We start from the raw sequence: 13399 nt of genomic DNA, 5'->3' as shown, positions 1-13399 counted from the left end.
GCAGTATTGAGCCCCCATAGACTTTCAGTGTGGATGCATATGGCTACATATTAATGTGCTGAGTTGCAGGGAAAAGTGACAAACAGGAGTTTGACACAATATCAAACACCTGTCTTTGTAATATATACGGCATTCTCCACCTTAGACAAATGCCATCTGGCCAATCTATAAAGTGGCAAATACAGTAGCTTTAAAAGTATGGCAAACAACAATTAAATGGCATTACATAACATATTTCTGGGGGCACAAAAGTGGTGACCCTGCTAAATATTTTCAGCTGATGGCCTCTTTATAAATCAGGTGATCCAAAAACTGCCACTCCACGTTTTTGGTGATCAGGCTGTTTGCCACATTTACAAATACGCTATAGAGAATAACTTACAAGCATGTTTTTGTTGGTGCCTAGCTGATCCACACTGGCTGCATTTTGAAAAATGCATTCTTATTCACTTGTATAAGAATCGCATAAAAATCACTGCATTGTTACTCATCCACTACTGTCGGGCCAACAGAAAAAACTTGTCTCAGCGCTGTCCCTCAGTAAGGCCCGGTTCACATCTGCATTTTTTTAACAGAACCAGCCGTATGGATCCGGCCATCTGGATTCGGTGAAAATGGTCCGTTTTACAGCCAGTGCGTTGTTTTCCATTAGTTCCTATTACCTTCCGTTTCCGTTCCGCTGAGCGAAACAGTCCGGGAATTTAGGCCCTGCAGCATTTTTTGTCCGTTCAGCGGAACGGACAATGGAACCATACGGCCGGTTCCGTTTGCAAAATTTAATGTGAATCGGGCCTATAGCTACGCCGCCTTCAGGGATCCTCAGAAGGCTTTGGGAGCACTCGCAGCTCCTGTAGATGGGGGGCAGCCGCCACAAGTGCATCTGAAGTCTCCTGGATGTGGCATACTTTTCCTAGGGGACAGCACTAGAACAAGGGGACTGGGGGACAAGGAAGGCTCAATAGGTTCCAGATAGTGTACTGGTAAATGGATACATCCGAAAGAAAAAAACAACAAACCTGATCTACTTATCTGGGCCTTGCTCCATCCCTGGCAGCCTATCTGTCCCTCGCCACAGCTCCGGGGTCCGCGGATCCCCTCCGTTGCAGATGTCGACCTTGCCAGGCAGAGCCTATGATGCATGGTGCTACCGCACAGGCATGAGCTATCTTGCTCCTGCACATTGCAACCACGCTCCATAGACTAAGTCCTTGTCATGGAGGTTTTGGGGGGGCAGCACTGGTCAAGAACAGTAGAGTAGGGGCACAGAGGCTTCTCGCTAAGGTGAGTATCTAACTTTTGCTTTCTTATAAAGTCAGAGGTACCTTTTCAGACTGCTGGTGCTAACAGGGACGGAACAAGACCAAGTTGCGCCTAGGGCAAGGTCAGGTTTTGGCGCCTAAACTGCCATTCATTTTGCCGCCTTTTTAAGAATTCAACAAACTGCGCCTGGGGCAAGATACCAGTTTGCCCCTCCCCCCATAGATCCGTGCTTGGGGGCAGAAGCTGAGTACCCCAACATGCAGCTTTGTTTTATCTCCTGACATGCTTTCATTGACTTTTTTATGTCTACCCCATTCTAAACAGTTTCCTGATTTTTAGGCACCTTGTAAAATAAGCAGAGTCAGCAGCAGCAGAACCTCATCCCTGCTCTGGCTGCACTTGGCGAGATGCTCCACATTACTCATCAAAGCATCTGCATGTAATTTAACGTTAGGTAACTCCACAAAGAGAGAGAGTTTGCGAAGTGCTGGACTGTGCAGCTGCAACACGTGCTGACTGATATTTATTTTTGCTCTTCTTCCTTTCAGTGATGAGAGACCCTTTGGAAGTGAGGTTTGCCCCGGCATAGCAGCTCCTCCAGGAAGCGCAGCATGTTCAGCGTGGAGGACCTCCTAGTTTCTCATGGGTATAAAGTGTCTAACAAGAGCACGCTCGCCTCCTATCCGCACAGGGCTGACTGCCAGCAGCAGCACTCAGCAGCAGACGGCAGCTCCGGCATCCCGAACGGCTACCAGCCTGACCCGGAGCCCACGCAGAGCAAAGGCCTCCTCAGTGACCATGAGAAGAACTGTGTGAACAAGAGGAGACAGATCTGTGCTGCGGGCTATCCCAGGAGCCAGCTACCCCCGGACTCCTGTCATCCATCAGAGGCGGCAGGGTATGTGACTAACCTAGTTCTTGCATTGCACCATCCCTCTCTCTCGCTCTATAACTCACTATTTATAGTAGCTGGACCGTTATTGTGCATGCTTCTGAAAAGTGGATATGCTTATTTATAAAGCTGCAGATTCATTGCAAGCCAGATAAGGCTATAGGCACATCATTATTAAGTTAATCCTTTAATATCATTATTTTATTACTGTGCATTTTTAACATTTAGTACAGCGCTTTACAGTTCTAACTTACGCCTCTGAACTTTTTGAGATCAAGGATATTTTTTTAAAATTATGGGAAAAAAAAAAGAATTGATATTGACACTGGAAACGCGTCCCGCTAATTTGGGCGTGGCGGAAACCGAAAAAAGGGTGCATAACGTTAGCAGGGCCGAGGCATAGGCTGGAGAGGCTCCAGCCTCAGGGCGCAGTGTAGGAGGGGGCGCAGAATTCATTCAGCTGTCATTCCTAATTGTGTTTGAAGCAGAAATAAATAGGAAAAGGGGATACATAGCAGTGACTGCAAGCCAGATAACTAGATATTAAGGTGTTGGGGAGGTTGTGGGCCCTGTGGCGCCTCTTAGTGTAATAGCATTCAGTGTGTGACGGCTGGGGTGGGAGGGATGGAGGGGCGCACTTTGGTGTCTCAGCCTTGGGTGCTGGAGGACCTTGTCCCGGCTCTGAACGTTAGTATAATATTGGTAACTTTACCAATATTCTACTACTAACGTGATATAGTAAAATATTTGCCAATATTTCACTGGGACCTAACCTCTCCCTACTCTCACACAGAACCCTCCCCCGGTGGGCAATTAATAACCCGCTTTGGCAGGCAGCTAATAACTCCCCCACAACTAATAACCCTCCCCGATAACTAATAACACCTCCCCCCTCGCCCGGTGGGCAACTAAAACCCCGCTCCCTCACAACTAATAGTCCCCCTGACAACTAGTAACCCATCCCAGTGGGCAACTAATAACCCTTCTCACAGCTAATTACCACCCCTCTGACTCAGGGCTGGTGCACACCGAGCGGGTTTTTCTGCGTTTTTGCAGCTGCTTGCGGCTGCGGATACGCTTGGTTAATGTATCTCAATGGGGTGGTTCACACCAGAGCGGGAGGCGTTTTGCTGAAGCACATACTCCCGGGTTGAGGCATTTTTTGGATTGCGGAGGCATTTCTGCCTCCAATGTAAAGTATAGGAAAACCGCAAACCGCTCTGAAAAACGGCAGTTCAGAGCGGTTTTGCAGGCGTTTTTGTTACAGAAGCTGTTCAGTAACAGCTTTACTGTAACAATATATGAAATCTACTACACCGGATCTGCTAGTGGGTTTTGGTGTGCACCAGGCCTCAGTGGTGTAACAATTGGGGCATCAGCCCCTCCACCCGTGGGGGCCCAGGGCTGTTTTGGGGGGCAGGAGGGGTCACAGCATGAGAGGAGAGCATGGCCACCTACATCGGGGAGGGGGGGTCACTCCCACCTCACCTTGGGCTCTTCCCTCAGCGCTCGCACTCCAGCATTAAATAGGTAGCAGCGGCTGGCAGGAACACAGGCATATCTCTATGTGTTCCACCGCCGGAGGTTCCGCTCTCTAAGCGTCTGACGCTACTTCCTGTTTATCAGGAAGTAGCGTGTGGCACTTAGAGATCGCACCTCTGCGGTGCCATAATTCCTATTACGGTCTATAATGTCTCCTGTGCTGTTATTACAGCGCTCGTGTGAAGACACCCTGCTCTCCAATGTGGCTCACTGCAGTCTATGGCCATCACTACCATAAAAGAGATTGGTGATTTATGAAGTGGTGATCACGCTGATCACCAGATTTAGACCCGGTTCACACTCTTAAATTAGTGGCAAACGGATCAGTGAAAACGGATCTGATTACCGGTTGATCAGATCCGTTTTCACTCCGTTGCCGTTCAGCTGCTTCCGTTCCGTTTCCCCAAATCAACTCAGGCCCCCATCACCAAAGTGGATTTTGTTCCTTAGAACGGTCCATTTCTTCGCTAGGGTGAAGAAACGTTCTGTTTTCTTATTCCCCCAATGCTGCACTTCAGCTTCTGTTTCCGTTCTACTAGGCTCAGCGGTCTGGGAAAATTGCTGCAGGAGGAAACTTGCGTTCAGCGGATCGTGTGGAAAGAATCCATTTGAACGGACGCATGTGAACAGATCCATTGGTTAACATTGGATCCATTCATATCTGTTCCCTTCTGATCCGGGAGCGGCGGACCATTTTTAAACGCTAATGGGAACTGGGCCTAAAAATATGGAGCTCAGCACCTTTGAGGTCCTATGATGTTATTCAATTTTCTCTCCCTTTCACTTTGTATCTGACTAAAAAATGTTCAAACTAACCAGTAAACCAGAAGCAAAAAAAAAAAAGATATAATGAATTGTAAGTGTAGTACGAATAATGAATAGAACATTAGTAGCAAAGAAAAGAGTCTCATATTTACAGGTAGTCCCCCGGTTAACGAACGAGATAAGGGGACTGTATGTTCGTTCTTAAAGGGAACCTTAACTGGCGAGCAAAAAAAAATTCACTTACCTGGGGGCTTTCCCAAGCCTCCCGCAGCCGTCCGGTGCCCGCGCCGGTCCTTCGGTGCCCTCCGGTCTCCCTCCGCCGCTAAGTTTCGTTTTCGGACGACTGCCAGTCGTCCTCGGGCCTCTTCCGCACTCCTCGTCGTAAACTGCAGTAAAGCGCGTCCGCATGACGCCGAACGCGTCATGTGCATGACGCCAAACGCGTCATGCGGATGCGCTTTACTGCAGTTTACGCCGAGGAGTGCGGAAGAGGCCCGAGGACGACTGGCAGTCGTCCGAAAACGAAACTTAGCGGCTGAGGGAGACCGGAGGGCACCGAAGGACCGGCGCGGGCACCGGACGGCTGCGGGAGGCTTGGGAAAGCCCCCAGGTAAGTGAATTTTTTTTTGCTCGCCAGTTAAGGTTCCCTTTAACCTGAATATGTTTTTAAGTCAGAACACTGTGCCCTCCCTGTCCCCTGTACCTCCTCTGTGCCCCCCTGGGCCTCCAGTGTCCTCCTCTGTGTCACCTCTGCCCTTTGTGCCTGCTTATACAAGTTTAAAAGCCATTTTTCTTTGAATTTTTTAAAATCGATTTTCTCACTACAAGTCCAGTCTGAATTTTTTTTTGACTTGTTCCCATGGAAACACAGAATCCATGCCGTTCATATCGGCAAGTCGTTCGTAAGTCGGGCACTACTACTATTTATTTATTTTTACATTGTGGCATTCTGTCATATTTGCAGTTTAGAAACCACACTCTGTATTTTAAGCTATAAAACAGAGCAGAAATAATGAACCTTTGAACTTTCCTGTAGTAACACCTTATCTCAAGCTGTCTCTCACTGTGTCTTAGCTATTTAAAGCATCCCCGAGATGACATGTGACATAATGTGATAGACATGAGTATGTACAGTGCCAAGCACGCAAATAACTATGCTGTGTTCCTTTTTTTGCCTGAAAGAGTTAAAAAACATCAGGTGTGCAAGTGAGTTTCTGTCTGGGTTGGACTATAGCGTGAGCCTCACTGATAAGGAATTATTGCCATAAAACATTTTCCTGACAATAAATGGCTTCTGGGAGCAGGAAAGAGATAAAAACCGGCAATAGTTCATAGATTTTAGCTCTGGCATACTTCAATAAATGAGTCATTGAGCAGAGACAATGAAACAGTAATAACTTAAAAAGTAGATTTAAACTAAAATAAAACTGTGGGATGACTTAAAAGTCATTTTTAGGAGAAGGAGTATAAATACAATTGTTTATCTCATCAGATTATTTTCACCTCGGATGTCCTTTAAAGCAAACCGGAAGCGAATAAAAAAACTATATAATTAATTGTATGTGTAGTACGGATAAGGAATAAACCACTAGCAGCAAATAAAAATGTTTCATAATTTTATTTTCAGTTATATAGCTTTTTTTAATAACGTCACATCATTCTGTCACAGGTATAGTTAAAGTGGACCTGAACTATTGCACGGGACAGAAAGAAAACCTAGAGAATTCCACCCTGTGTGTATTTAGAGAGATTAGCCTGTCTAATTTCCTCTCATTTGTGTCTAATCACAAATTGTAATTTGATCTCCCCTCTGTGTCACCTGACTTCCACGGCAGATAAGCTTATTTGAAAGCACAGGATGTTAACAATATGTCTTCCACGAAAGCAGGAAGTAGAAACACTGCAGATTTATCACAGGATTTGTATCAGCTGTAAAAAAATAAATGTTTTTCTTTTAAAGTTATTATGCTGTTGCATATCTTTTATAGAAAAGAAGAAGTTCGTAGTTCAGGTCCGCTTTAAGTGCTTCAGGAAACAAGGATGTGGAGCTCAGAGAAGCTCTTTTGCATTGATAACAACGGAAGTTTTTTAAGTCTTCCTGTACTGGAAAACAATATGAGACTTTTCTTTGCACTAATGTTCTATTTCTTAGCCGTACTACACATACAATTCATTATATCCTACGTTTATTTTCATTTCAGGTTTGCTTTTAATGTGGCCTATGGAGGGAGCTCAAAAATGGAGGCTGCTTGTGTAAGAGGACTTTTGAAATATAAAGTGTAACCAATCTTTATAGCTATGCCCCTTTTTGACCATGCCCATTTTACAGCTAAATATATCCTTGGGGGTCCCAAGGACAGAGGAGTAAAGAGAAAATCTTTACAAAATCTCTACAACTGGGACGTGAGTCAAAAGCAGAACCTCAAGAGAGGTTCTTTCCAATCTCCACGCTGTCCAAAACTGAAGTAACTTTGTTTTCCCTGGCGTTGGGCCACCAGGGCATGATCTGGTATTATGTCATTGGATTGAACTTTTTATTTTTTCTCTTGACCAAAGTTTCGCCTTCGTTATACAGTATATTATTGTTTGAGCTACATAAATATTTTGGTTATATCTGATCTGATAGAATTTATGAAATATGTCCTGATTTTCAAACACACCTTTTTCTGAATACAAACACAGGAAATGTGCAGGATGTAAACAGCGATGGAAAATGGCAGGCTGAGCACTTCCTGTCAGCCAGTCCAGGTGGCCTGTTCTGTTTATTTATACTGACCATTGTATTGGAGGGCTGTAAAGAGTACTCCGCTAAGCTTATTAAAGTGAGGAGGACCTAATATACACCAGCGTGCACTGTCAGCTATAGGAAGCCAGGGAAATCAGATATTCTGCTGAAACATCTATTATATTCTGTTCTTTGCTATTAAAGTGCACCTGAACTCTTGTACAGGACAGAAAGAAATCATAGAGAAATGCAACCTGTATGTACTTAAAAGAGTTTAGCCTAATTCCCCCTCATCTGTGACTAATCAGTACGTGTAATTTGATCTCTCAGTTGTGTCCACTGGCTGCCTTGGAAGAGCAGCTAATTTGTAAACACAGGATGTTAACCCTATGTCTGCTTCCATGAAAGCAGGAAGTAGACACACTGTAGATTTATTGCAGGAGTTCTGTAAGCTGTAACAAGTAAATGTTTTTCTTTAAAAGTTATTATGCTGTTGCGTATCATTTAGAGCAGAGAGGAAGTTCTGAGTTTCAGGTCTGCTTTAACACCTGTGGATGGAGCTCTTGAATGATATGGATAGATCCTGGAGAGGGGAGGGAGTTATAGGCCAAGTTGAGTCCTGTGCATAAATAATGCACAATGTACTGTGCTGATGTTATGACTGAAATACCATAAGCCGGGGGTAATGACGGGCTTGTGTTTGAAAGCTAGAGCAATCTGCTGGCACATAGAGTGCTGTGTCTCATCCTCATGCAAGGACAGGGCTGTGATATATAGAAATCCATGTAGGGCAGTGTCATTCCAGCACAGATTTCAGATATACAGCCATGAGAAAATTAAACTACACACCCTTTCAACTCTAAGGTTTTGCTTGTCAGAACATCATTAAAAAAAATCATCCAGTCCTCTTCAGGTGTTATATTGGGTAAATACACTCTCAGGCCTGGAACCCACTGAAATCCGCAAACGCTAAACGCAACCGCTAGCGTTTTGTATGAGCGGTTTGCAAGCGGATTCATGCTCGTTTTAGGGAGCATATTTAAAAAGTGTATTTTATGTGTCAGCGGTTGTGTAGCGTTTAGCGATTCATGTTTTAATCCTGATTGGTCCTCTCAATTCATTTTAATTTTGTTAGTGTGCTGTAACTTCAAAACGCTAGCAAAACCGCTCCGTTTAGGTTTTGATAAGCGATTACGCTAGCGTTTGTATACTTAACATTGAAGCGCTAACGCTCCCAAAATGCTGCATGTTCTGCGTTTGCGTTTTGGGAAACGCAAACGCTCCTGTGGAAGTTGCCCCATCCATTAACATTAGCTGAGCGTTTTGGCAAAACGCTAGCGTATCGCAGCGCTGCCAAAATGCTCACAAAACCGCTCTTGTGGGTTCCAGCCCTCAGAGAGTGGCGTAGTGGTTAGCACTCTCGCTTTGCAGCACTGGGTCCCCGGTTTGAATCCCAGCCAGGTCAACATCTGCAAGGAGTTTGTACATTCGCCCTGTGTCTGCATGGTTTTCCTCTGAGCACTCCTGCTTCCTCCCACATCCCAAAAACATACAGATAAGTCCTTAGCGGTAAAGGGAACCCGAGGCGGGTATTTTATATCTTAAGAGAACACAGAGGCATGTTTTGTGCATAATTACATGCCTCTGTGTCTCTGTATTGCCTCCTCTAGTCCTCCTTCTGATTGGAGGAAGCACATGGAGGCGGGGACAAAGGCAGGGGAGGCGAAATAGAATGACATGCTGCAGGTAAGTACAAGGCTAGCGACAAGGAGATTGTCCCTAGCCTATAGCTTTTTTCAGAGGGCACAGCAGACACGGGGGGGGGACTAGAGGCAGCAATACAGAGACACAGAGGCATGTCATCATGCACAGAACATGCCTCCGTGTTCTCTTAAGATGTAAAATACCCGCCTCAGGTTCTCTTTAACCCCGAGTTAGACTCGGGGTGGAAAACCGCAACTCAAAGCAGTAACCCCGAGCCTGACTCGTGGTTTGCGCCAGGAGGTATACGCAGAGCATTGCAGGCAACGGGCAACTCCTCTACCCCAGGAACCAGATGCCGCCAGCCATTCTCCTTCCGGTCCTCGGAGGCTCTGAATCCCTCTGGTGAGATCGCCGGCTGTTGACTATAGGGTTACTGCGCCACCCGGAGTATGGAGAGAGAACTGCAGCGCTGGATACCAGGGAGGTAAGTGCAGGGGATGCTGTAGGCTCTGGGGGTACGATGTTTTCTTGCTTTTAGGGTCTAATTAATTTATTTATTGTATTTATAAAGCGCAAACATATTTTGCAGCGCTAATGAAGGTAATAAAAAAATTGCACTGCTTTTAGGCCCCCTGCACACTGCAAATCCGATTTGTAATTCCGATTCCTATTTGCGATTCCGATTTTCCCTGAATGCTATCAAAAGAAAACACAGCATGCAGTTACGATTAAAAATCGCACATCGGAATCGCATGTAAAATCGTGTCAAAATCGCAATTCAGAATCGTATGTAGTCTGCAAGAGACCTCAGACCCTAAAATCAGGAAGGAATCATACCGTCAGGGAAGCCCAAAAATGGCCCTAGACAATGATACATACACTACACAATACATACATTGGCCCTAGACTGCATACATAGATACATAGATATACAACTAAGGTAGGGATTAGATTGTGAGCTCCTCTGAGGGACAGTTAGGGCCCATTCACACTAGGTGATTAGCGGTAATCGGCCGTTAGTCGACGAAGCATTAGCGCTTTTTAAAGTGCTAGCGCAATTGTAACTCTATGACAGTAAAGTCTTTGCCCTGATTCCCGATTAGCGGCAATCGCAAAATACGCTACATGCAGCATTTTTTTAGAGCGATTTTGATTACAATGTATTTCAATCCTGAATCGTGATCACTCAAAAAATGTGAAAGTGTACAGTGATTTTTTGGGGGAGTTAATCACAGAAATATCACCAGCTCTAGCATTTTGCATTTGCAAGTGTGAATAAGCCCTTAAATGACAAGACAGTACAGCGCTGTGGAAGATGTCGGCGCAATAAAAATACTAAATAATAATATATTACTCTGTGTCGTTATGTAATTAGTACTGCCTCATGCACAGTATGGAACTCGGCTTAGGCAGCTGTTTTAGGCCTTCTCTCCCCAAACCTGGGTTTCTTATTAGACAACCACAGTATTAGGCAAAGGCACGCAGATTGGATATCCTCTTTCGGATAGGTTGGGTTGCACTCCAGAAAAAGGACCACTGAATAATTATCTCAGGGGACACCCCTGAGGGGAAGGGAAAACTGTACACAAAATGGAAGGAGGTGCCCCAATGTACTATGCAATGGGTTAACTTGGGTAATGAAACGATCTTACCTCAGGTGAAAGGTTTAAAGAACAACTGTTAGCCATACAATGCCTTAAAGAGAACCTGTATCAAAGAAAAGTTCCCCTGGGGGGTTATCACCTCCGGAGGGGAAAGCCTCAGGGTCCCAATGAGGCTTCCCCCACTCCTGTAGCTGCAGGCAGTCCAGCACTGGCTCCCCCGAAGAGTCCTGGAATCCTCCCTCGACAAGCATGATAAGCGCTGATTCATTTACCTTTCCTGGCTCCAGCGCGGGCGCTGTTGCAGCTCTCCGCACAGAGATAGGCGAAAATAGCCGATCTCTGTCGGGTCCACTGTACTGCGCAGGAGACTTGTGCCTGCGCAGTAGAGCGGCCCGACAGAGATCGGCTATTTTTGCATATCTCCGTGCGGAGAGCTGATACTGCACTGGAGCTGGGGAGGTAAATATTTACATCGCCGCCGTTCCGGGAGGATTTTCGCCACTGCCGTGGGACCGAAGAGGACGGGGGAAGCCTCAATAGGATCCGGAGGCTTCCCCCACCCGAGGTGAGTACTCCCCAGGGGAGGTTTTCTTCGTTACAGGTTTTCTATAATAAAAAAAAACACAAGCAAGTAGATAATGACTTGCTCTACTTACTTAACAGATGTATTGTGCTGTCCACGGTTTAATTCAGATTTTACAACATTTGTAAAATCCAGTGAATTCTGTTCCTGGTAGGGAACATATGCTAAAGTATTCCCCCTGGCATCCCCTCTCCCTCACGCACTATTACAGAGTAGAGCGGGGAGGGATAAAGGCAGCACAAACAGACTCACCTACTAATGGTTCCAAGTGCTGAAGTTCCCGTCCATTATCTCTGCACTACCACCGGAGGCAGTGCAGAGAGTATGAGATGGGAACTCCAGTGCAAGGATCCATTAGTAGGTGAGTCTGTGTGTGCTGCTTTTATCCCTCCCGCTCTGCTCTGTAATAGTGCGGGGAGGAGAGGGGATGCCAAGGGGACATGCAGGGGGAGAAAGATGCGGCTGGAAAGCGGACATGGCACACTGCAGGAGGGGGCCAAGGACAGTGACGGGATAACTTGTGGCCCCCCTTCCTGCGCCCTAGCAGCTGGCAGTGACGAGAGTGACAGAGACTTCAGCCAATCAAGGCTGAATTCGCATGGGACACAACTTCTCTTTTGCGTCTGCGTACCAGATGAGAGCCAGGGGGCATGAGGGATAAAAATCAATTGGCAAAAAAGTGAGATTGATTTTAGACTTTAATCATGCCTCTTTAGCATCCTTTTTACTTGTAGAACAGCTACTTATAGAGAATTGATTTTAGATTTTATGCCTAACAGGCATAAAAGATAATAACTTTGTTGAGCACAGGAAATATAACACATTTCGCTTTACCTGCCCACTTCCTCAGGTCTACAGTACAGTGTCTTATGCAGCTGCATGCACAGACTAGGTCCTCCCATTTTGTATCTATTGTGACAATATGCTGACCAGTTTAACTTTCCTGGGGCTCCTTCCAGCCCCCAGCAGTCCTCCTGGTCCCTCGCTGTCGTTCCACTTTTATCTTTTCAGCTGCTGTGCTCTTCAGAAAGCTGGCCGACTGGGCCAGTCGCGAGCTACTGCACATCTAGGCCGCCTGATCACGGTCCTTTGGCGGGACTGCTCTACGGGGAACAGAGGCACCAGCAGGGTAAAAGTGGATAAAACCTTTAAAATTTGCTTGGAGGAAGCGGTGGACTTACCTCCATAAAGCAGACACGAAAGACTGTATAATAGTAATTACATTTATTATATAGTACCCCAAAAATGCAACGCGTTTTGCAGGCCACGCCCGCTTCATCAGGCAAACGTGGGGACAAACAATTTCAGCAGTAGCAGGAGTAGCGCCTCAGAGTAGCCTGTCTAAGGTGCTACTCCTGCTACTGCTGAAATTCTATTTGTCCCCGCGTTTATGGCCTGCGAAACGCGTTGCATTTTTGGAGTACTATAAAATAAATGAAATTACTATTATACAGTCTTTCGTGTCTGCTTTATGGAGGTAAGTCCTCCGCTTCCTCCAAGCAAATTTTAAAGGTTTTATGCACTTTTACCCTGCTGGCACCTCTGTTCCCCGTTTGCTACAAATGAGGGAGGGTACTGTACCTTACCCACCAAAAGCTTAAAAGAATGTGGTCACCTGCTCAGGTATTGTTACACAGCCCTCTAGTGACAGTGTGATGTCACTACAGACAGCTGCTCCCATTGGGGACCAGTCAGATCCCTCCCTTAAATTTCTAGTGGATAGAATCTGATTGGTTGCTGTTCCCAATAGAGGCCCTTTTGTTGCAGACCCTTGAGGGAGAGACTGACAGCTCTGATGAGGATGAAGTCATTGCTCAAGAAGAGTTAAGAAGTGCAGTGTAATTGTAATACATAAAATCAGAGCAAGACGTCGCACGTGTTATTTGTACCAGTTGCTGTAGCAGGGTTATCCAAGGTGGAGAGGCCTGCCTCAGGCTACATCCACTTTCTTTCCTGGATACCGTCCAACACACATTTTATAAGAAACATAGGTCCTCATTACTGCAGAAATTCAGCTAGAAACTGTACAGTACGAGTCAAGGTCCCGGGATCTTGTGATGGAGCCAATAGCACGAATACGCCTAGAATGTTAGGATGAAATGTAAGTCAACCCAAAGTTAATATTTCAGTTTCCATTGTGGAATGATGGGTTTAATCACCTAGTAAATTCTTGCATTTCTCAGGGGAGTGCAGTGATGTGATCTTTTCATCTAAAGCCCAGCTGTAGGCAAATATAAAAAGACACTATGCAATCCAGATTTGTATTCAGGGAAAAAAAATCACAGAATGTATTTTAATAATTGCTGGTTTAACCACATGCAGAC

At 45.6% G+C, this 13399-nt stretch overlaps 1 protein-coding gene across 7 annotated transcripts in view; it reads left to right on the top strand.

Annotated features, from left to right (window-relative positions):
- The window catches only part of JCAD (junctional cadherin 5 associated), a 210018-nt gene that overhangs the window by 143097 nt on the left and 53522 nt on the right, over positions 1-13399 (top strand). For 6 of the 7 annotated variants that reach the window (XR_011020755.1, XM_068235711.1, XM_068235710.1 and 3 more), the window contains one exon: positions 1809-2158. Coding sequence is in view for 6 of the 7 variants with exons in the window: in XM_068235711.1 (XP_068091812.1) it covers positions 1872-2158 (287 nt within the window). In the remaining variant the exon portion in view is untranslated. Of the gene's footprint in view, positions 1-1624; positions 1715-1808; positions 2159-13399 lie in introns of those variants that run through there. The other variant, XM_068235714.1, reaches the window with a different exon arrangement.

The sequence above is a fragment of the Hyperolius riggenbachi genome, chromosome 5 (assembly GCF_040937935.1).
Source record: "Hyperolius riggenbachi isolate aHypRig1 chromosome 5, aHypRig1.pri, whole genome shotgun sequence".
Classification (NCBI taxonomy): Eukaryota; Metazoa; Chordata; class Amphibia; order Anura; family Hyperoliidae; genus Hyperolius; species Hyperolius riggenbachi.
The sequence above is the reverse complement of the archived record's forward strand: the minus strand, read 5'-3'. Positions and strand labels throughout refer to the sequence as shown.